This window comes from Podarcis bocagei, assembly GCF_964188305.1.
Source record: "Podarcis bocagei genome assembly, chromosome: 1".
Taxonomy (NCBI): Eukaryota; Metazoa; Chordata; class Lepidosauria; order Squamata; family Lacertidae; genus Podarcis; species Podarcis bocagei.
The window spans coordinates 128432200-128455020 of NC_138125.1; the positions used below are offsets into that span (position 1 = coordinate 128432200).

The 22821-nt window shown below is 44.8% G+C and overlaps 1 protein-coding gene across 4 annotated transcripts in view; it reads left to right on the forward strand.

The window, feature by feature from the left end:
• The window catches only part of FLACC1 (flagellum associated containing coiled-coil domains 1), a 34250-nt gene that overhangs the window by 10800 nt on the left and 629 nt on the right, over nucleotides 1–22821 (forward strand). For all 4 annotated transcript variants that reach the window (XM_081181637.1, XM_081181636.1, XM_081181638.1 and 1 more), the window contains 9 exons: nucleotides 1771–1864; nucleotides 4504–4565; nucleotides 8218–8315; nucleotides 11027–11079; nucleotides 12155–12254; nucleotides 14925–15028; nucleotides 16940–17002; nucleotides 20420–20509; nucleotides 21527–21636. In XM_081181637.1, coding sequence (XP_081037763.1) covers nucleotides 1771–1864; nucleotides 4504–4565; nucleotides 8218–8315; nucleotides 11027–11079; nucleotides 12155–12254; nucleotides 14925–15028; nucleotides 16940–17002; nucleotides 20420–20509; nucleotides 21527–21636 — 774 coding nt within the window. The remainder of the gene's footprint in view (nucleotides 1–1770; nucleotides 1865–4503; nucleotides 4566–8217; nucleotides 8316–11026; nucleotides 11080–12154; nucleotides 12255–14924; nucleotides 15029–16939; nucleotides 17003–20419; nucleotides 20510–21526; nucleotides 21637–22821) is intronic.

Sequence of the window (22821 nt, forward strand, 5' to 3'; positions counted from 1 at the left end):
ACATGTTTGCTTTATAGGTAATAAAAGTAAAGGGACCCCTGACCATTAGGTCCAGTCGTGACCGACTCTGGGGTTGCAGCGCTCATCTTGCTTTATTGGCCCAGGGAGCTTCCGGGTCATGTGGCCAGCATGACTAAGTCGCTTCTGGCAAACCAGAACAGCGCACGGAAACGCCGTTTACCTTCCCGCCAGAGCGGTACCTATTATCTACTTGCACTTTGACACGTTTTCGAACTGCTAGGTTGGCAGGAGCAGGGACCGAGCAACGGGAGCTCACCCTGTTGCGGGGATTCGAACCGCTGACCTTCTGATCGGCAAGTCCTAGGCACTGATGTTTTACCCACAGCGCCACCCACGTCCCTTTTATAGGTAATAGTTACAGATAAATATTCATTAAAATATTTATAAATTGCTGCCAGCTGAGTGTACGCCTCATGCAACCGATACCTTTAGATTTCTCACAGCCCTGTGTCATATATTCCAGTGATACCTGCTTCAGTGTGAACATTCCAAATACCTATCCCATACATTCAAAGAACATCCAATGCATATTTGAAGCAGGTGACAAATAATCATGGGTACTGTAGATTTCCCCTCAGAGGGCTGCCATACCCAACACCTGTAACAAACTACAGTTCCCACAATTCTTTTGCCGGGGAATCTTGGACTTCAAAAGTGTGTTGGGTGTGCTTCACATATATGTGGTGTGGATCTGCTGGAGCAGCGGGAGAGGAGTGCGTTTGCTGAACATTTTGTTTGCCCGCTTGCTCCTTCCAACTTGAAACCCACGGAAGCCTTGCCCAAAGCAATAGCCTGTTTGCTGGAGGATAATCCTGAGACTGCTGCTCATTGACATGCTTTGATTTGATGCTCTGAACTTCTGTAGCGTCGTTGCAATTAGGAAAGGATGAAGCGTAAAAGGTAAAGGGACCCCTGACCATTAGGTCCAGTCGTGGCCGACTCTGGGGTTGCGGCGCTCATCTTGCTTTATTGGCCGAGGGAGCCGGCGTTTGTCCGCAGACAGCTTCCAGGTCATGTGGCCAGCATGACTAAGCCGCTTCTGGCGAACCAGAGCAGCGCACGGAAACACCATTTACCTTCCCGCCAGAGCGGTACCTATTTATCTACTTGCACTGGCGTGCTTTCGAACTGCTAGGTTGGCAGGAGCAGGGACCAAGCAACGGGAGCTCACCCCGTCACGGGGATTCGAACCGCCGACCTTCTGATCGGCAAGTCCTAGACTCTGTGGTTTAACCCACAGTGCCACCCACATCCCGGATGAAGCTTAGCTTTGATTTAAAATCTGAACGGAACAAAGCTCCTCTGCCTTCCATCACCTGGCATATACTGTGCTGCGCTGACATTGGGTCCCGCCAGCGCTGATCTCTTCCAGACAAAGAGAAGAGATTAGACTCATAGAAACCGCAAATTAGCATTTGCAGTCATATAGAAAAGATGGAGAGAAATGGCTCTTCCATTGTGAACAAGGAAAGCCTATCTTTAAACTTCGTCCAGACTTACTTCCTTCTCTCCCCACATAAGACAGAGGGTGTACGGCACCAGTTTCTTTTCCTTCTCCGTTTTAACTTGGTGCAGACAGCAAACCCCCTCGGCCCCACCATCTTCTCAGCCCCGACTGCCAAACAGATAAGGGAATCCTATAAACTGTTTTAGTTGCAGTTCTTGATTTTCCCGCTCTTGATCCTTCCAACATGATGAGATTTGCCAACCAGCAAATTTCGCTGTAGAGATACAATGTTGGTCTTTCAGGGAGGACATTATAGGTGACTTGGTGGAACAGATTTCTGAGCTCACAGCTATAATGGAGCAATTGCGCCGAGACCACCAAGCTAGCCACAAACAGGTGAGTCACTTCCATTTGGGGTGCTGCTGTTGGAAACTTAGCAAATGTAGCCTTGTACAGTGGTACCTCGGGTTACATACGCTTCAGGTTACATACGCTTCAGGTTACAGACTCCGCTAACCCAGAAATATTACCTCGGGTTAAGAACTTTGCTTCAGGATGAGAACAGAAATTTTGCTCCGGCGGCGCGGCAGCAGCAGGAGGCCCCATTAGCTAAAGTGGTGCTTCAGGTTAAGAACAGTTTCAGGTTAAGAACGGACCTCCGGAAGAGTCCATGGCCAGAAGGAGGAGGAGTATCAGGAAGAGTGGAATAAATTTAATGATTATCTAGTTAAATTTGTTAAGTCAAATTAATTGAAAATAGCTTGCAGATACTTAATTGGCTTAGGATTTTATTTATGTTAAGTGATGAATTAATATGTTTAATTCCATACAGTGAAGATTTAAGGATGTTAATGTTTAAGTTAAATTTCATAAGAATTGGGATTTGGAAAACCGTTAAAAACACATGCAATGAAATTCAACCAAGGGGAAGCGAGGAAGTCACTTAACAAAGTTAATAAGTGTAATTTTTAATAAGGCTATGGTTTATGTTTGTTTGTCTTGTTTGTTTGTTTGTAATGTTGTGAAAACCAATAAAAAAAATTGGGGGGGGGAACGGACCTCCGGAACAAATTAAGTACTTAACCCGAGGTACCACTGTACTGGAATCCTCCATTAAGGACATAAGTTTTTGGAGAGTAGTCTCCTTTTCATCAGATCCATGAAGGACCCTCCTCAGTTGGAGTCTATATACTGTAATGAGATAGGAGAATGGTTTGAATGATCTCTCAAGGTTTGACCATGGGTCGACATGGCCCTCAGCCTGAAGGATAGCAATTGCTGTGTTAAAGCATCAATGTATATAAAACCACTGTAATTTTTGTTGGTGCAAAAAGAAAGTAAGTAGAAAGTAGAATTCATTGGATGCCAAGATCCAAGTTTAGGGCAAATACTATTTGGTGAGAGAACCCCAGCAGAGATTTAAAATCACAAAATACGTAGCAAAGTAAAGCATTGGAATATAGGTTATTAGACCTAAATTTTAGTATGCCCTTTCAAGTACGCTCCAAAATTTCCCTCTTTCCTCAGCATAGGAAAAGGCCACAAGTTTGGTAAGTTAAAATATTGGTTTACTTACAAACACTTCCAAAGTCTGGTACATGTGCTTTTCCATACATCAGGCAGAAAAGTAAAAACGTAGCTTAGTTGCAAAGTTGTCAATGTTCCTAGATTCTTGGTAAAGGAACACAAGAGTGGCTGGTGAGAGCCATGCAGTTTTGCAGGACCAACCAGTTCAAACCTCTTCACACCGGGCTTCTCAGGTAGACTGGAGGGTGAACAATAGGCTGGATTGCCCGTTTCATCCCAAAGCAAGGGGATGTGTCATAGCTAAGCTGGCAGGACAGCTGTGGTATTAATCCTTTCATTCATTAATTAGACCCAAACATGTCGGTTATATGAGGCTAGTTATCCCATAATTTTCCCCATTTGCCTCTCTGTCTTTTCTCTCTCTAAACCATGGGTAGGCAAACTAAGGCCCGGGGGCCGGATCTGGCCCAATCACCTTCTAAATCCAGCTTGTGGACAGTCCAGGAATCAGCATGTTTTTACATGAGTAGAATGTGTCCTTTTATTTAAAATGCATCTCTGGGTTATTTGTGGGGCATACGAATTTGTTCAAAAATTTCCCCAAAATATAGTCCGGCCCCCCACAAGGTCTGAGGGCCAGTGGACCAGCCCCCTGCTGAAAAAGTTTGCTGACCCCTGCTCTATACCCATACCCAGCAACTTAGGATAACACTTAATGCTTTGCATGCCAGACTATAAAAGATTCTACCATAGTGCAGGCAGGTGTAGCCTATGTGACTACAATTCCCATAATCCCCAGCTAGCATGAGCAGTGATCAGGGGTGATGGGAATTGCAGTCCAAAACATCTGGGGAGCAGCACATTGGCCAAGGCTTCTTCTGAAAAGCAGTAACTATCAAGCTGGTTGAAATAGATTTCTTAGTTGGCATTTCTGGAGCAAAGGTGACGTAAAGGTAAAGGGACCCCTGACCATTAGGTCTAGTTATGGCCGACTCTGGGGTTGCGGTGCTCATCTCGCTTTATTGGCCGAGGGAGCCAGCGTACAGCTTCCGGGTCACGTGGCCAGCATGACTAAGCCGCTTCTGGCAAACCAGAGCAGCGCATGGAAACGTCGTTTACCTTCCCGCCAGAGCAGTATCTATTTATCTACTTGCACTTTGACGTGCTTTTGAACTGCTAGGTGGACAGGAGCTGGGACTGAGCAACGGGAGCTCACCCCGTCACGGGGATTCAAACCGCCGACCTTCTGATCGGCAAGCCCTAGGCTCTGTGGTTTAACCCACAGCGCCACCCGCGTCCCATAAGGTTACCATACGATTAATTGGCATGGAGGAACCAGGAAGATGTGTGTGTTTGTGTTTATGTTTGTGTTTGTGTTTGTGTTTGTGTTGAGCCTCTTGATCACAGAAACAAAATCTATATGCTGTGAAAGTACCTGAAGGTACCTTGTAAAGGCAGCTCCCCTCGTTCACCTTTATACAGAGGTTATTGTCTCTTTCTTTTCCTAGTTGGAGAAAGAGATGGAAGACAAAAGGAATGAAATGCAAGAGGAACACGAAAACAAAATGAGGTATGGGTAGTTCTACGTGCAAGATGGATCCATTTATTTTGCAGCCGCTATTCTGCATTTTGTTTTGGATAACCTCCCCTGTCCCAGGACACAAAAAGAGCCATTTTTGCCAGGGCCAGCATAGATGAGGAAAGGATCCACCCTGCCCGCAACAGCCACTATTGGCATTTTTAAATTATTGTTATTTTTTATATTTTTTATTATTATTTTCAATTATATAAACATACAACATAAAACAGTGCAAAATCCAAATATCGAGATCACTCTGAATCTATTGACTTTCCCCCCATCTCTTCATGGGTCCTTTCAATTCTATTTTCAGCTGTATATCAGTACTTCTCCAATTTTTCTTTTTTTTTCTTTTTAAATTATTTTATTTTCAATGCAAAATCATAACAAAAATTACAAACATTGGATCCAAAATAATGCTATACAAACAAGAAAGAAAAGCAGAACATACGAAAAAAAGGAAAGGAAAGGAAAACAAAAAACGACAAAAAGCATACATCTACAAATAAAACCATATCATCATTCTAATCTAGTCATTACATACATATACACATACTTCTCCAATTTTTCATCTTCCTAAGTTATCTATACGCTCTATTACATTACAAGTGTATCTAAAATCCTGCTAATGTTTTGACCTGTTTGCAACGATTTTGTATATACAATATAAACATTTCCCCCCTTTTTTTTAATTCCTTGTCTTCTTGATTCCTGAGCTTGCCAGTTAATTTTGCCATTTCGGCATAGTCCATCAACTTGGTTTGCCATTCTATTGGCATTTTTTTAAAGCATGCATTCGATGCAAAGAAATATTTAACGTAATGTCTAGTTTAACCTAAGAAAAGGCAGACCATTCCCCTGCGGGCTCCTCCAGATAGCCTATTGATTCCGCATTCATGATGATTTCTGCTTCCAGTGGTATCTGGGTGGTTACACACAATTCCTCTTTCAGCACCGTTCGCGCCTGCAAAAGTTTTGGGGTGGACACCCTGCCAGGGACGCGGACTTATAAAAAATATTGGGGGGGCCCGGGAAAGCTCATGAATAATAAATAAGCTCATGAATATGCAAATAAAGTGGCTCCGGCCCTAAATAGGGCAAGCCACGCCCCCCCAGCCAGCCGATTGGCTGGCTGGGAGGTGTGGCCAGTCGGGATTCCCCTGTTCTTGCGGGATTTCCGGCAGTGCCTTGGCAGTGGCGGTGGTGCTGCGAAGCAGCGAGGCAGGAGCCCCCGCCCCCGGGGATTCCCTAATCTCGCGGGGGACGGCCGGGGCTCTCCGATTAGGGCGCGCGGCTGGCTGGCTGGCTGGCGAAGGAGCAGGTGGGGAGGAGGCGGGGGACGGCGGCGGCGCTCTGCTGGAAGGGCGCCCGAGATTATTGGGGGGGGCTGAGCCCCCCCAAATAAATTTTTGAGGGGGCTCGAGCCCCCTCAGGCCCCATGGAGTCGGCGCCTATGCACCCTGCTCTGTTTCCAGTTGGTGCATGTTCTGTCGCTTCCAAATGAAATTCTGTAATTTTTAACGCTGCAAATGCTGCGGATTCTGTTTTTGGTCCAACTTTTCTTGCACTGTTATTGCGGGAGAGCTCCCTCCACAGGCGGAAATAATGTAGTAACATTGGGGGAGCCCAACCAAGTGGAATTATGTACAGACAGAATTATGTACAGACACCTATCAGCCAATCACCCATTCCCACCGCCCTTCTGAGTAATACCCCTCCCCACCCTCTCACTATATATAAAGGTCTGGTGACTTCTGTTTCAGTGTACAGTGGTGCCCCGCAAGACGAATGCCTCGCAAGACGAAAGAGTTTTCCGTTTTGGAGGTGCTTCGCAAAACGAATCTCCTATGGGCTTGCTTCGCAAGACGAAAATGTCTTGCGAGTTCCTGCTGGGTTTTTTTCCTCCCCCCCCTTTTTCTAAGCCGCTAAGCCGCTTATCAGCTGATCTGATCAGCAGATAAGCCACTAAAAGCCGCTAATAGCGCTAATCCGCTAATCCGTCAATGGGCTTGCTTCGCAAGACGAAAAAACCGCTAGACGAAGAGAATCACAGAACGGATTCTTTTCATCTTGCGAGGCACCACTGTATCTGAAGAAGTGTGCATGCACACGAAAGCTCATACCAAGAACAAACTTAGTTGGTCTCTAAGGTGCTACTAGACCATTTTTTTTATTTTTATATATATTTCTATGTACAGCCAGTTTGGTATAAATCTACCACTGATACACTGGGGTCATTATTATTTCAATAGATTTTATTGAAGTTTGAAAGAAAATTTACAAAGGGTTAACATCAAAGATCCAATTTTTAAATCAAAGATTAAAAAAACCCTAATTTTAAAAAAACACAAACCAAAAGGAAGAAAAGAAAAAGAGAGAAAAGGAAGGAAGGAAAAAACAGAACTTCTGATTCTTCATCTGTCAGCTATATATAGAAAATTATTCAAAACATTCACTCCATGATAACACCTAACAATTCCACATTCTATAAACCAGTATCTTTCTTTAATCCTCAAACCCAGAGACCATACGTTTGTTTTCTTTTTCCTGCAAAAAAATCTATAAGGAGTTTCCAATCTTTATTAAATGTTGTCAATGCATTTTCTCTTCTCATTAAATTTGTCACCTTTGCCAGTCTTAGCTAAGCCCAATGATTTTAACAAACCATTCCTCCATGGAGGTAGGCAGGGATGAATCTTTCCATTTGTGTGCGTACAAAAGTCTCACCGCTGTGAAGATTGCGTGAGTGACATGTTGCAGAATACGCTCATAAAGGACTACTGAAGTAACGATTGGACGATGTGACGCAGAAAGTTCTGTGGGAAGAATAATTAAATAAATAAACATGTTGGTTTTGCTCCTGTTGGTATAGGTGTTATTCTCAAAACACTGTACAGCTGTATTTAAAAAACAGATATTTTTAATAAGAATAAGTGGTGGTATTCTCAAAGCAGTTTAGAACTGAATAATAACACCCACCCACCCAAATAATCTACCCCGGGTGGCGCTGTGGGTTAAACCACAGAGGCTAGGACTTGCCGGTCGGAAGGTCGGCAGTTTGAATCCCCGCGACGGGGTGAGCTCCCGTTGCTCGGTCCCTGCTCCTGCCAACCTAGCAGTTTGAAAGCACGTCAAAGTGCAAGTAGATAAATAGGTACCACTCCAGCGGGAAGGTAAACAGTGTTTCCGTGCACTGCTCTGGTTCGCCAGAAGCGGCTTAGTCATGCTGGCCACATGACCTGGAAGCTGTACGCCAGCTCCCTCGGCCAATAAAGCGAGATGAGCGCCGCAACCCCAGAGTCGTCTGCAACTGGACCTAATGGTCAGGGGTCCCTTTACCTTTTACACCCAAATAATAAATAGTGGTACTAGTAGTACATGATTGATATTAGGCAGAATCCACAGTCACCTGAGAAGATCCTCTCTTCCCCTATCCCTGATCTACTTTAGAGGGTCCTCCAACTCCCTGGAGCAGATTTGAACACTGCACAGAGCGCTGTAGCAAGAGAGGAGAGGCAGTGAAGTCCCATTGCGGCAAGAGAAGGCTGTGCACAAATAGCATTCCATACAACCCATTGTTGTTGTCTTTTAATCAAAGCAGCTTGCTGGGTAATTCTAATCGAAAGCTACGTTGTCTTTGCAGGGAGATGCAGTCACACCATGCAGCAGAGATGAACGCCTTGGAAGAGCAGTACAAGAAAGAGCTGCGAAACGAGAGGGCGCACGCCCAGGAGAAGCTGGGTAGGACTTGGGGGCCAAACTACCTGTTACACTGTACAGTAGTATTCCGGCAGTCCTAGTTGCAGTGGAGGCTGGTCCAACCTTAGCTAGTCCTCAGCCTTAGCTAGTCTCAGCCAGCCCCGCAGCCACCTCCCTTCTTATTTACAACCAGTCAAGACCGGCCCATCTATGAGGCTCACTGAGGCAATTGCCTCAGGGTGGCAGCCTCACAATGACTGGGATTGTAGCACCCTGCTTGTGGTTAACGCTTAGCTGGAATGAAATATTCAACGCAGCAATAGAGAAATTAAAATAATAATTTATTTGTCAGACAAATAAATGAGAGACACAGTGGTATATGGTTACCAATGCTCTGGCCTTCCAGCCCTCATGGCCAGCACTTATATTCCCTCAGCCCAGCCCCCTTGCTCCTCCTTTGGCTGCCTCTGTCCAATCAGTCTGGTTGAATTTCCTATTGGCTGATTGCTAGAACCAATCATATAAGATACACCCATTTCCTATTACCTTTTATGGGAGACAAAGAGCTATATTTCCTTTTATTTATAATTGGCAAACAAGTAGCCATTAACCTCTACAAGGCACCTTAATTACCAGATCACCTTTGCCCCCTTAATTCTAAAATAGAGCAGGTGGCTAAAACAGATGGTGGGGTATTTTTATCTGAACAGATCTCTTGTTCATCTTTTTACACATCAGTTATGAAAGATCTCCTTCTTTGGAGCCATATGTCAGGAGTGCTCTGATGGTGTTTCCTGCCTGGCAGGGGGCTGGGCTCAATGGCCCTTGTGGTCTATTCCAACTCTAGGATTCTATGGTTCTATGAAATAAGAATCTAACATCTAAATTTCTTGCTTTCTAAATCCTTTGCATAATTACATTTAAGCCAATATATTTAATACATAACATATATAGCTTTTTAGAAGGAAAGGAACTTAGTAAAAGCTAAGCTAAATTCTCTCTAAATTCTCTAAAGCTTCAAAGCAGTTTCAGAGAGCTGCTTTTCCTAGTTCAGCTGCTGTTCCTATTTGCCCTATTTGCGGCTCAATTCTCTAATGGGAGACACAATAATTCTTACTATTTACCAGCTTAATTGTGTTTTTGCAACTTGATTATTCTGTAATTTGTAAGGTCAGTGACCTCGCTTCTCAGCCTTTTTATGACCGCAAGAAACGAGGGGCCCTCTGCTTGCCAGCTGCTTGCTGGTTTCCTGCCGAAAGACACATTTGTGAATTTAAGCTCATATAGGAACCTGATCAAAATATAAGCCAATATAAGCCTTGGTTAAAAATGCAGGCTATGATCAGATGCCTCAGGATGAGTGGCAGTTCCAGGCCTGCAGGGAGCCCAATAAGGAGACCCCTGGCTCCCTGACAATGACAACAAAACCTCTTCTTCTTCCCTGCCTTTGTAAAATCAAGAAGGCCACAGAGCAGCTTTTTAAAACATCTCAGCCAGGGGTGCCCAAACTTTTTTCAAAGAGGGCCAGATTTGATGAAGTGGACATACGTGAGAGGCGAGCAAAGTTGTTAGGATTGAAGCTGTTAAGCTAAATTGTAGAGGTGTTTTTTTACAATTTTACTCCAAAGTTGTTGAGCTTTTTAAGGATTTTACCCCAGGACATATACTGCCACAGGGGGCCAGATTAAATTGACCAGTGGGCTGGATTAGGCCCCCAAAATGGACTTTGGATATGCCTGATCTCAGGAGCTGAGGAACATCTGATTTGGGATCATCTATCTGTTAAGCAGGAAGGTTCTGAATGTTCTGTGCCTTCAAACAGAGGATAGGATAGGAGTTGATTATAAGCATGCAGCACCAATCAAAGGTATTATGATAAAAATTGTGGGCCAAGAAGACCTATAACAAGGGACAAGATCCCCGACAGCCTATGAATCAATCTGGCAAACCTGATTCAAAAATACACACTCACACCCCGCTCACACCCAAAAACAATTCTCACCACAGCCAACCAAAGACAACCAACCACACCCTAAGCCACCCCCAACCTCTCTCACCTCCAAGGAAATACAACAAGTGAATAGTAAGAGAACCCATACAAGTAACACTGACACAACTCCTCATACACACTAAGTAGAATAACAGAAGCATAACCACCCACCCCACCCACACTCCCCCCTTCCTCCTCCTCCTCCTCCTCCTTCTTCTTCTTCCAAATGGTTAAACCAATTCATAAACCAAGTACTCATACACTGACCACTAATAATGAAACATGTACCTATTTTTCCACATTTATTATGCTGTTTTTGTGATATACAAATGACATGATAAAACTTGGTATACTTTTTTGTATAACATTATTCTTGTTTATAAAACCCAATTAAAAAAACAAGGGACAAGACATACAGGTCCTTGTCTGTTAATGCTAGAAGCCTCAAAGCGGCACGGTTAGACGTGAACACTGGGGGCAGCCATGTTTTTGCTGTGCAATTCCCTCTGAGGGTGGCAGAACATCACTGGTCCCTCTGGGGGTCTTGCTCTTCTCTTCAAAGAGTGTGGTGGGAAGAAGCCTTTGACTGTGAGCAGCCAGACATGACCATTGTATTTCTAAGACGCTGTTAATTTCTGGGGAAGGCATGTTGTTGGCCGAGCAACCAATTCATTTCCCTTCAGGAAAACAACAGAGAAATAACTGTTTGATTTTGGTAGTTCCGTGTGTGGAGCATTTTATTTTCCCCTCCCCCCCCCCTTAGCTGGGATGCAGAAGGAATACAAGTATCTGAAGAATGCGTTCCGTGTGTACCAGGTAAGATTTAAATTATACCACCCGCCTGAGGTAATCCTAAACTCCTCCGAGTCTCCTACGAGCCTTAAAGACCAACAGTTAGTTTGTTGCCTAAGATTTTGCGGTGCTCATGAAAGACTGCAGTCCAGTTGTCACAGACATCTTGCATTTCATGGCTGCTTGGTCTACAGCCAGAGCCAGTGTTGCTGCAGTCCCAGTCCAACTGACTGTCTACCTCAGCAATGACAGGGAATCCAGAAGTGGAAAAATTAATCTGCAACGCCTGGAGTCTTCTGAACCCCGTACAGAAAAGAAAGGATGATCAGGCTGCCTCAGATGCTCTTGCAAAGTTGCCATCCCTTCCCCATTTTCTGATTCATAACCAGTGTTCCCCTGAAGTACTTTGAAGACTTGCAGGCAAAAGAGGGTATAAAATTGCCATCTGGTTGTTGGCATCCGTCTGTCCCAAGAGACAATGGAGTACGTATTGGCAAAACCTATCGGTGTTTCACAACTTTCTGACTAGTTGCAGGACCTTAGCCAGACCTAGCAGAGTAAACGCAGAATCCACGGAAGCAACTGGCAACTTAGCTGCAGACAGGATAGACGAAGCAGGAACCAGGAACTTGTAGTTAAGTGTTTATTATATACAGTGGACTATTTTACAGGAACAGAACACAGATCTTTTGCTAGCACTCTCTGACACGACTCACAACTCCTACACTGACACACAGAACACTGAACTAACACACTCCAGTTAGTAGGTCATTGATTATCACTCCCTTGAGAGAGCTTGACCAATCAGGGAGCTGTCTCCATGTCTCTGTTATCACCAGGCAGGTTTACTCCTTCAGATTGCCTTCTGGCTGTCTGCCAAACCTTAATTGACTCTGTGTGAGTGGCTGCACATACACAGTTTCCCAACAGTACGCTTCCAGGGGTGAAGTCAAACCGCTACGTTAGCACCACCAAAGTGACCTCTCCGGCACACAAGCCTCAGCAGTGTTTATGGAGGTCATGGGCTACTCGGACGTTAGGACTCCCCTTTAAATTGGCACCTACATTTAAAAAAATTAATCATTTTCTCTCTCTTTAGGATAGTATTTCTGATGAAATGGAGGAGAAGTGGCTGAGAAGGCAAGCGGAATGGAAAAAGAGTGAGAGGACTGAACGGGAGAAGGCCTTGTTACAACAAAGTGAGTACAAGAGAGGGGTTGCATCTTATTTGTATTGTGTGCGGGACGCGGGTGGCGCTGTGGGTTAAACCACAGAGCCTAGGACTTGCCGATCAGAAGGTCGGCGGTTCGAATCCCCACAACGGGGTGAGCTCCTGTTGCTCGGTCCCTGCTCCTGCCAACCTAGCAGTTCGAAAGCTCGTCAAAGTGCAAGTAGATAAATAGGTACCACTCTGGCGGGAAGGTAAACGGCATTTCCGTGCGCTGCTCTGGTTCGCCAGAAGCGGCTTAGTCATGCTGGCCACATGACCCAGAAGCTGTACACCGGCTCCTTCGGCCAATAAAGCGAGATGAGCGCCGCAACCCCAGAGTCAGCCATGACTGGACCTAATGGTCAGGGGTCCCTTTACCTTTATTGTATATAGCAGTGCCAGAGTATTTGGGTTGAAAGGGAAATGGCGTTTGCCCATGCAAATCCATCTGGTGAATACGGTATTTGCTGCCTTTATTGCTTTCAGTCTGCAGATGATACGTAACTGATTACTCCCCACCCCCACTGTTGAAGTTGCGTTTCCTTTGCAGCGAAATGAATCGGGTGGAATAACTTGACGGCATTACATTATTTCACCACCGTAGACAGCAAGACAGATAATGTAGCTTTTGCCAGAAGACAAACTGCAGCAGCACTGAAACGCTGCTGCAAATGAAAAATGGAGGGCAGAGCTGAAAATGACACTTCCTTATATCTCTGCATGTGTGCAACAATTTGAACCTCAGTTATTTGCCTTTTGACCTGAGTCCAGTTTGAACTCTGTTCTCTCTCATCTGAATTTACGAAGTTCCATGTTTTTTTGGCTTGGCTTGGCTCATTCTGATAAATGTTCCTCTTCCCTGTGGAGTCAGATGGGTGGGTGAGCCTTTAATTACTGATATCCTCTCTGCAACCAGAGCAAATTGCTCATTAACTCTCTTTTTTTCCTTTGCAAGATCTCAATTAACGAGAGTTTGCTTTGGCTGTGAAGAGGAAAGGGATGATTAAGGGCCCACCTATGCTCCCATCTTGCAAACAGAAAACGAATTGCAATGAAGGGCTAATTCAGGAAGGTCCATGTTAATGGATAGGAAGTGTTAAGAGAATGATAAGGTCAAAGATAGAAAATAAATGTTCATAAATGTACCAGGCAAAGACATACAAAAATATAAAAACCACATGTCGGAAACAGTACAGGAAAACAGTCCTGAAACCATTTTGACTCTCCCAAATTGACCTCAAATGTTTCTCTACAAGGAGGAAGGAAATGGGAAAAGCTCCCCATTGTCTCTTTGCTCACAAATCCTGTCTTAAGGGTGTATCTGTGTATGAATAGGGTGAGCCTGTGACCTGGATTCAGGAACTGAGTATTTATCATCACAAAAGAATGGCCAGGATGCCCAGGTAAAAGCAATCAGTGACCATTATCAGGTATCCTGGCAGACAGGTTTTCTGCTGTAGACTGTCCCTTCAGTGATGTATGTATGATGTATTGGGGGGGGGGGTGGCCTTGAGCTACAGGGTGGCCATTTCAAAAGTCTATATAAGAGCTTGCACACCAATGTTCTGGGTTCTTCCTCCCTCCTGCATGCGCGGGGTGTGTGTGTCTGTGGGTGGGTGGGTGTGAGCACCCTGTTGCAACAATTTAATAAAGATCAGGCTTACTAGCTGCCTTGCTTCTCAAGATTGTCTGATTGGCCTCTGGGCCCATCACCTCCTGGCAAATAGAAGGGGAAGAAGTAGAGGCAGTGAAAGATTTTACTTTATTGGGCTCCGTGATCACTGCAGATGGTGACAGCAGTCACAAAATTAAAAGACGCCTGCTTCTTGGGAGAAAAGCAATGACAAACCTAGACAGCATCTTAAAAAGCAGAGACGTCACCTTGCCAACAAAGGCCTGTATAATTAAAGCTATGGTTTTCCCAGTAGTGATGTATGGAAGCGAGAGCTGGACCATAAAGAAGGCTGATCGCAGAAGAATTGATGCTTTTGAATTATGGTGTTGGAGGAGACTCTTGAGAGTCCCATGGACTGCAAGAAGATCAAACCTATCCATTCTGAAGGAGGGCCTGGAGTGCTCTGGTCCATGGGGTCACGAAGAGTTGGACACGACTAAACAACTAAACGACTAAACAACAACAACAATTTTCTCCTACCGATAGAGAACCTACATAAGGACTCTATATGGACTCTTGGGTTCCCCATAAGGGAAAAGGAGCAAGTTTTTTCTTATAACAGGAAGCAACTCATTGTTAAGGTGAAAGCTGAGTAGCAGAAGCCACATTAAAATAAAGAGGCAAGGAGGAGACGACAGGTCAGCTGTAGGGAAAAGTGGAACCTTTTATGAACGGGACATTTCTGCAGAAATATACATTTTCCATCTAAATGGGCACTGCTGGATCTCTATGGCAAAGACTGCTCTATATTAAGTGCCATATGGAATCATGATTTTAATTCTGCTTCCAGGTGGTTGTGGCACTAAAGATCCCTAATGTAAAAGCAACCAACCTTCACTCTTCCGTTAAGAGGACATCCCTGTGTAAATCTCCCACAGCTAGCAAATGGCGCCCAATGTTTCAAGCACATTGACTTTATTACTAAGAAATATAAAGTTTTGGTGACACACTAATGCAGACCTAAAAATCTAATCTTATCCACAGAGCAATCGTTGACAAAAAAGTTTGAGCAGGCGATAGAAGAACAGAAGTTTATGATTCAGAATAACAGTTTTTTAGTAGGCAAAGTTTATGAAAAAGAAAGAGAAGTAAGTGGTGTTTATTATTAAGTACTGTGGGGCTACTGTTCCTTTAACAGAAAACTCTCCCCTTACAAATCTTGCCCCTTCTAATGCTCCCTATTGACATGGCCTGGGAATTAGTGATATCTTGTCCCTTAATTATTCGTATTCTCTTCAGCGGCTGGCTGAAACTACTGGTTGCTGCCATGCTCTTCCTTTACTCCTGTTATATTGCAATAGTATTATTTTGCTGTAAAAAGGAAGTTATTGTTGTTGATCTTCAATGAAAGGACAGCAATAATTAAAGCCTGCGCCTCTGGGGAACAGGGACTAATCCCATTCATTCAGTAATCCCATTCATTGATTAATCGCTGTGTAAGGGGCTGAACAATGGGACGCAGACGGCGCTGTGGGTTAAACCACAGAGCCTAGGACTTGCCGATCAGAAGGTCGGCGGTTCGAATCCCCGCGATGGGGTGAGCTCCTGTTGCTCGGTCCCTGCTCCTGCCAACCTAGCACTTCGAAATCACACCAGTGCAAGTAGATAAATAGGTACCGCTCCGGCGGGAAGGTAAACGCCGTTTCCATGCACTGCTCTGGTTCGCCAGAAGCGGCTTAGTCATGCTGGCTACATGATCCGGAAGCTGTACGCCGGCTCCCTCAGCCAATAAAGCGAGATGAGCGCCGCAACCCCAGAGTCGGTCACAACTGGACCTAATGGTCAGGGGTCCCTTTGCCTTTAAGGGGCTGAACATAAAAATGAAAATGTTGTACTGGACATTAAATGGGGCAGAACCTGAAAGGTGGAAGCTTTCAATTAATGTTGCAAGGGTCCTTTGTTAAATGGAGCCTAGTTGTGAGTAAATATTACACCCAGATTTTGCTGTGCAGAAGGGCAATGCGAGACAATATAGTGCCATGTTCATTCTGCATCCAGCTGATTGTGAATAATCAGTGCCTTGGCAGCAGTAAAAAGTAAAATATTAAGAAACAAAGAAAAATTGGTACAATATGTTGAAGGAAAGTATTAGAAAGTGCGTTAAAAGTAAGGTAATAATTATAAGTACATTCAAAATCATTAATGTCAACTATATTGGGAAATGATGGGAAGTCAACAATTATTTTATCATTTTATGTAATATTATTTGATCTTAGCTTAGTGGAAATCTAAGTGGAATTTGAAGTTTAAATATACATCTTATAGCAATTCAACTTAAGGATTTTTTTCTTTGTATGTATATGTGTGAAATTAAATTTGTAATGATATTAATGAATTTCAATAAAGTGGGATAATAATAATAATAATAATAATAATAATAATAATAATAATAATAATAATAACAACTATTATTATTATTATTATTATTATTATTATTATTATTATTATTTTGGTGTAGAAGCAACCTTAGCCAGAGGTGTAGAGAAATGGTAGTTGTTACAGGCTAGCACACTTCCTCTGACATTCAGTTTTCTTGGAAGGGAAAATCTTTCCTTAGTTTTCATTTCGATTTATCATACAAGTACTGTTTAAGGAGAAGTTTGTATGCGCAGGCATGTGAAGTGCTGATCCGCATGCAGATTAGTTCAGAGTGAGGAGAGCCTTAGAAATAACGAGCGCCCCTAATATTAAGTGCTAACGAAAATCCTTAGTGTCATCAAGCCACTGCAAAAAAAAGAGTACGCATATGAAACCTGCCATAAATTAAATAGATCTGCTTTATCCATTCTAGATCCCAAAAAACATTTCTCCCCCTCAGTTTTGTCACGTCAGCTGAAGGCTGCTTCTGTGTCAGGCTTGCCAGGGACTGATTTCACCTGTATTTGCATAGGCACCCCAAGGTTTCATAATGAGTCTACTTAGAAGTAAATGTTGTTTGAAGATGCGATTTACTCTACACTATTCCTTACTGTAACTTTTATCACTTTTTTCTTTTCCAGGAGTTCCAAAAGCAGCAACAGGAAGCCATGGATCAAATTGCTGAATTAAAAAAACATATTGAGGCAAGTAAGGGAAGCGGGTGACGCTGTGGGTTAAACCACAGAGCCTAGGACTTGCCGATCAGAAGGTCGGGAGTTCGAATCCCTGTGACGGAGTGAGCTCCCATTGCTCGGTCCCTGCTCCTGCCAACCTAGCAGTTTGAAAGCACGTCAAAGTGCAAGTAGATAAATAGGTACCACTCCAGCGGGAAGGTAAACGGCGTTTCCGTGCGCTGCTCTGGTTCGCCGAAGCGGCTTAGTCATGCTGGCCACATGACCCGGAAGCTGTACACCGGCTCCCTCGGCCAATAAAGCGAGATGAGTGCCGCAACCCCAGAGTCGGCCACGACTGGACCTAATGGTCAGGGGTCCCTTTACCTTTACCTATTGAGGCAAGTATGGTAAACACTTTTGAACAGAATGTAACCGAATCTTACGTAAAAAAACAAACAGGCAAGACATTCAGGAACCAGCATAGTGAAGTGGTTAAGCTTTGGACTAGGACCAGAGAGACCTGGGTTTGAAACCCCTGTTCAGTCATGAAGCAAACTGCATGAATTTGAGAGTAATTAGCTATCAGCCTAACCTTGCAAGGTTGCTTTGAGGATAAAATGTGTGGGGCATAATGAAACTGTTTGGGAAAAGTGTGGGATGTTAACAGCACAGTTGTACCTCGGAAGTCGAACGGAATATATTCTGGAAGTCCGTTCGACTTCCTAAACATTCGGAAACCAATCAGACGTTTGGGTTCCAAAGGACGCTCGCAAACCGGAACACTCACTTCCGGGTTTGCGGCGTTCGGGAGCCAAAACGTTTGACCCGCAAGGCGTTTGACTTCTGAGGTACAACTATATTAAGTGGATCTGCAGAAATGTTTTCGTTTGAAGTGCTCCTGTTCAGTGATCCTGCCAGCCGGTTATGCCCTATTTCAGGATACTCCAGTCCATTACCTCCCCATCCCACTTTCCCAGACACAACACATTCTGTCACCACTGAGCATGCTGAGTCTTTATTCCCTTTTAGGCAGCCCTAGGCAGTGGTGGGTGGAACCAGATGGAAAAGGGTGCAGAGCAACGAAGGCCGCTCCCTATCTTTGTTCAGTAGTGTTACGGAAAAATCTAGGTGTGAGGCTGCTCAGTCACCCAGCTCGTCGGGCAGAGCCCGCGGGTCCCTGCGGAATACTGGAAGGAGTCCAGCCAATAGCTGTAGACCAAAGTTTATTGCGCAATAGGTTCAAAGAGCAAATTTGAACCCCGAGGATGGCGTGACAAAGACTTTTAAAACTTTCCCACCATATTCCAGAATACAGTTCGTACAGCATCATTGCTACATCACTGACATGTCACAAAAGGGGAAGGGTTAACCTTGGCAAAAATGTCCAGACAAGTCCTTGGTACAAGATTAGCATAAGCAGACATGGCAGGTATAAGATTAGCATAGACAAAAATGTCTTAAGTACCCACCACCCAAAAGTACAATAGAAGTTCCTTTGCATGTCTGGAGCCTGAGGCGAGTCAGGTGATGAGATTTGGCTTCCTTTGGCTAACAATGAGCCCAGCAATTGTCACCTCTGGGAACTTCCCGGAGTCCTTTTTCAAGGGGAAAATAGCTTTGGAATGGAGGAAACTGGGAAAGGAGATGATTTTATATTATTTTTAAAGCTAGGTAACTTCCCTGAGCTGTCAAGTTGAAAGGATACATTCAGGCATAATATTTGTAATATTTAACTTTAAAGATGTGCCCCCCCCCGGTACCGTAATTTCTGTAACAAGTAGGCTAGTTTCTACATACAGTATACTCACACCACCCTGTGAAAGAAAGATAAAACTTTATTCGCATTAGCCAATGGCCATATCAACAGTAAACCATTACAGTATACACAGAAAAGGAAATTTGATATAAGAGCACAATTTAAAGTCCTGAATCAGCAGTCAGTTAGGGGCCCTTGTTCTGATTACCCCTGTTATGGACCCAGCAACCTTTGCTGTTATCTGCTCATTTGGATCTGATAGAAGAAAGGACATTGTGGCCGTGGTTGAGCGCCCTGGGATGGTTAGGACGAGTGGGGTGATGCTCTCGTTCCTCAGGTCTTTGTAGAGAGTGCAAGACAGGAGGACGTGTGCCGCTGTTTCGGTGCTGCCGTCTCCACAGGGGCAAAGACGTTTCTCAGGTGGGATCTTTTGGAATCGACCCTCAAGTATCGCAGATGGCAAAACATCCCGTCTTGCAGGTGTAAAAGCACGTCTGTATTTTGGGATTAGAAGTTTGTGCAGATATGGGGCCAGAGAATCAAAATGGAGAGGGGGAAACTGAACATACCAAGGGCCATAGGCGCTGACTCCATGGGGCTTGAGGGGGCTCGAGCCCCCTCAAAAAAATTTTTGGGGGGGCTCAGCCCCCCCAATAATCTCGGGCGGGCGCCCTTTCAGCAGAGCGCCGCCGCCGTCCCCCGCCTCCTCCTCACCTGCTCCTTCGCCAGCCAGCCAGCCGCGCGCCCTAATCGGAGGCACTGCCAGAAATCCCGCGAGAACAGGGGAATCCCGACTGGCCACACCTCCCAGCCAGCCAATCGGCTGGCTGGGGGGGCGTGGCTTGCCCTATTTAGGGCCGGAGCCACTTTATTTGCATATTCATGAGCTTATTTATTATTCATGAGCTTTCCCGGGCCCCCCCAATATTTTTTCTAAGTCCGCGTCCCTGCCAAGGGCAGAGTTTCCTTCTAGTGGCCAGGTTTTTCTTTTGGACGTTGACCAATTAGACTGTTTGCTTTGGTAGAGCCCATAGTGAGTAGGTGTTGTGGGGATAGGACGCCACCCTGTGTTCTCCATCCAGACAAGTAAGAGGCCTTATCAGAGTTCAATGGCACATTCCAGCCAGACAAAACATTAAAGGAGGGTGTGAAGCAAGGCCCATGACAGGCAGGACCCACAGAAAGTAGGTGTGGTCTGGCGAGAGTCCTGGGGACTAGACAAGAGAAGCGTGGAGGGCCGCATTTGGCCCCTTGGCCTCAAGTTCTCCACCTCCTGCCCTAAAAGGTTAATTTGTCAGTGAAAGGCTCTAGAAGTCTATGAACTTAGGTACTAAAAATGGAAAACAAAACAGTGCAGCCAAGGTTTTTATTTTGCTGTTGCTACACCAATTTGAAACACCTATAAAATTACATTTAGAAAATATCCAGCAGGGCTTTTACAGCATCTGGGTTTTCTGGAGTGAACTTTTCCAGCCGTTCAGCAGTGATCCTTTGGTGCCATGTAAAAAGTACCAGTATCCCAGAAGGCCTTTGTTTAGGAATGTGCTTTGGCTCCAGAGGTGTTTTAGGTATGGCTTATTTTTTTAGTTTGTTTCATTGTACAGTTCTTAAATTGTCCTTGTGTTGCTCTGCACAGTGGTGGATGTGCAGAATATAAGCATCTTAAAATAATGTGTTCCATCCAATAAAAGGGTTTGGATATGGAAATTAAGGAGAAGAATGAGACTTTGGATGCTATTGCAGCCACACTTCACAAGACAGAGACTGAACTCCGGAATGAGGTGAGAACTGGGGAATAGATTACCAAGCTTTTTTAAATCACCGATACCAGAGTCTCACCCCAGCGGTGATTGGAAACGGGTTTTGTGGCATGTGTGTGGTTTTCAACATTTAACTTGGGCTTTCCACATCCGATCTATGATGGAATATTGCAACCTGTGCTCTGATAGACTGAAACAGGTATATTCCCGAAGGACTGATAGTATTTATCTTCCCCAGCTTCTGTGACCTCCAGATATTGGACTACAACTCCCATCATCCGTGACTATTTGCCATGCCGGATGGGGCTGATGGGATTTGGAGTACCCAAACACATTGAAGTACATGATCAAGCAATTGTAAAATTGTCAACAAGTCCCTGTCAGGGAAAGAGGTGGCTTAGAAGTAAATATTTAATAATATACTAATGCCCAGGTCTCAAGTGAGGGGTGATGGGAAACTGAACTCTTTGATCTACAGTGGTGCCCCGCAAGACGAATGCCTCGCAAGACGAAAAGCTCGCTAGACGAAAGGGTTTTTCGGTTTTTGCGTTGCTTCGCTAGACGAATTTCCCTATGGGCTTGCTTCGCAAGACGAAAACGTCTTGCGAGTTTGTTCGCTTTTTTCTTAAAGCCGCTTGAAGAGGCGCAGTTGCGACGGGCCGTGCTTTGCAAGACGAAAAACATCGCAAGACGAAAAGACTCGCGGAACGAATTAATTTCGTCTTGCGAGGCACCACTGTATAGGTAATCTTGCAATGGCTGGAGTTTAGTGCAATAATTAAGCTCAGATTAGCCCTATGAAGAGATTGGCTCAAATCCTGCCTTCCCCATACCAATTCCCAGGTTTAACACTAATCATTTCCCTTTTAAAGGGATCACAGGCAGCTGCGCCGTCAAAGCCGCCTCCTAATTATCAGGAAGCAGAGAACAATACAGGGCTAGATTTGACTTAACACCTGACATGGATGATATTGGTCAACTCCATATGTTTCGTCTTCTTCCTGCTCCCCCATTCATTCCTTTCCTTCCACTTTACAGAAAGCCGCCTTGGTGGAAATGGAGAAAAGTATCCAGCAAAAGATTGCGTCCATTGAAGAGAGATATCGAATTAACGCCACTACTTTGGTAGAAGAAAATGCCATGCTCAGGTAAGGGGCTAAAATCTCTCCCAAGTCCAGAAAGTCAGCCAAATATTAACCTTTGAGGTTTTTAAAGCGATTTACTGCAGAATTCCTTGTGAAGCAAATTCTTGATTTATATTGCAACAGAGGTTAGCACATTCCTCAGGAAAAAATAATTTGACTTTGTCTGTACTAGACACATTGTTCACCTGTCACCACAGCTGGGTGGGTGCTGATAACGCCAAGGTTGCAGGTTCGATCCCCATCAGGAATAGCTGCATATTCCTTCATTGCAGGGGGTTGGAATAGATGATACCCAGGGTCCCTTCCAACTCCATGAGTCACAATCTATGAGCCTACCACACCCCTTTGAATATTCATTTACTCTAACAGACATGTTCTCAAAATTTAGATTTACTTATGTCACCTAATTTGTTATGTTTGAACTGATTTTAATTAACTTTGTGTTGGTTAAGTTATGGCATGACAAGAAGGAAAGAAGCAGTAAGAACATTCTAGGAGAGCTTGCTTTTCCCTTCCTTCCTTCCTTCCTTCCTTCCTTCCTTCCTTCCTTCCCTCCCTCCCTCCCTCCTTCCCTTTGGAGCAGATTCTGGGTATGCATGCAGAGAAGAGAGGAAGTCCCAAGGTGCAAGTGGAAAGTTGCTTGTGTGGCATTGGATACAACCCAGTGACTTAGTCTTATTGGATCAGATTCCATGGTTTTCAGTGGGACTTAGTCATGAGTAGCTGCTGCCCACTAGGACCTGAGGAGCTAAAACAGGAATAGCCAACATGGTGCGCTGCAGATATCATTGGACTACACCTTTGCATCAGCCCCAACTGGTAAGGTCAACAGCCAAGATGGTAGAAGTACACAACATACCGTATTTTTCGCCCCATAGGACGCACCGCCCTATAGGACGCACCTATTTTTGGGGGGGGGATAAAGGGGGGATTTATTTCCCCCCCAGGCATGGGGCTGGCGTGGGGGAAGCCCGAGCTTCCCCCGACCCCAGCACAGCCTGCTATCCGCGGAGGCTTGCGGAGAGCTGCGCGGAGCCCAGGCAGCTCTGCGCAACCCTCCGGAGCCTGGCGCGGCTTCGGAGGGTTGCACAGAGCTTCCTGAAGCCTGGAGAGCGAGAGGGGTTGGTGCGCACCGACCCCTCTCACTCTCCAGGCTTCAGCGAAAGCCTGTATTCGTCCCATAGGACG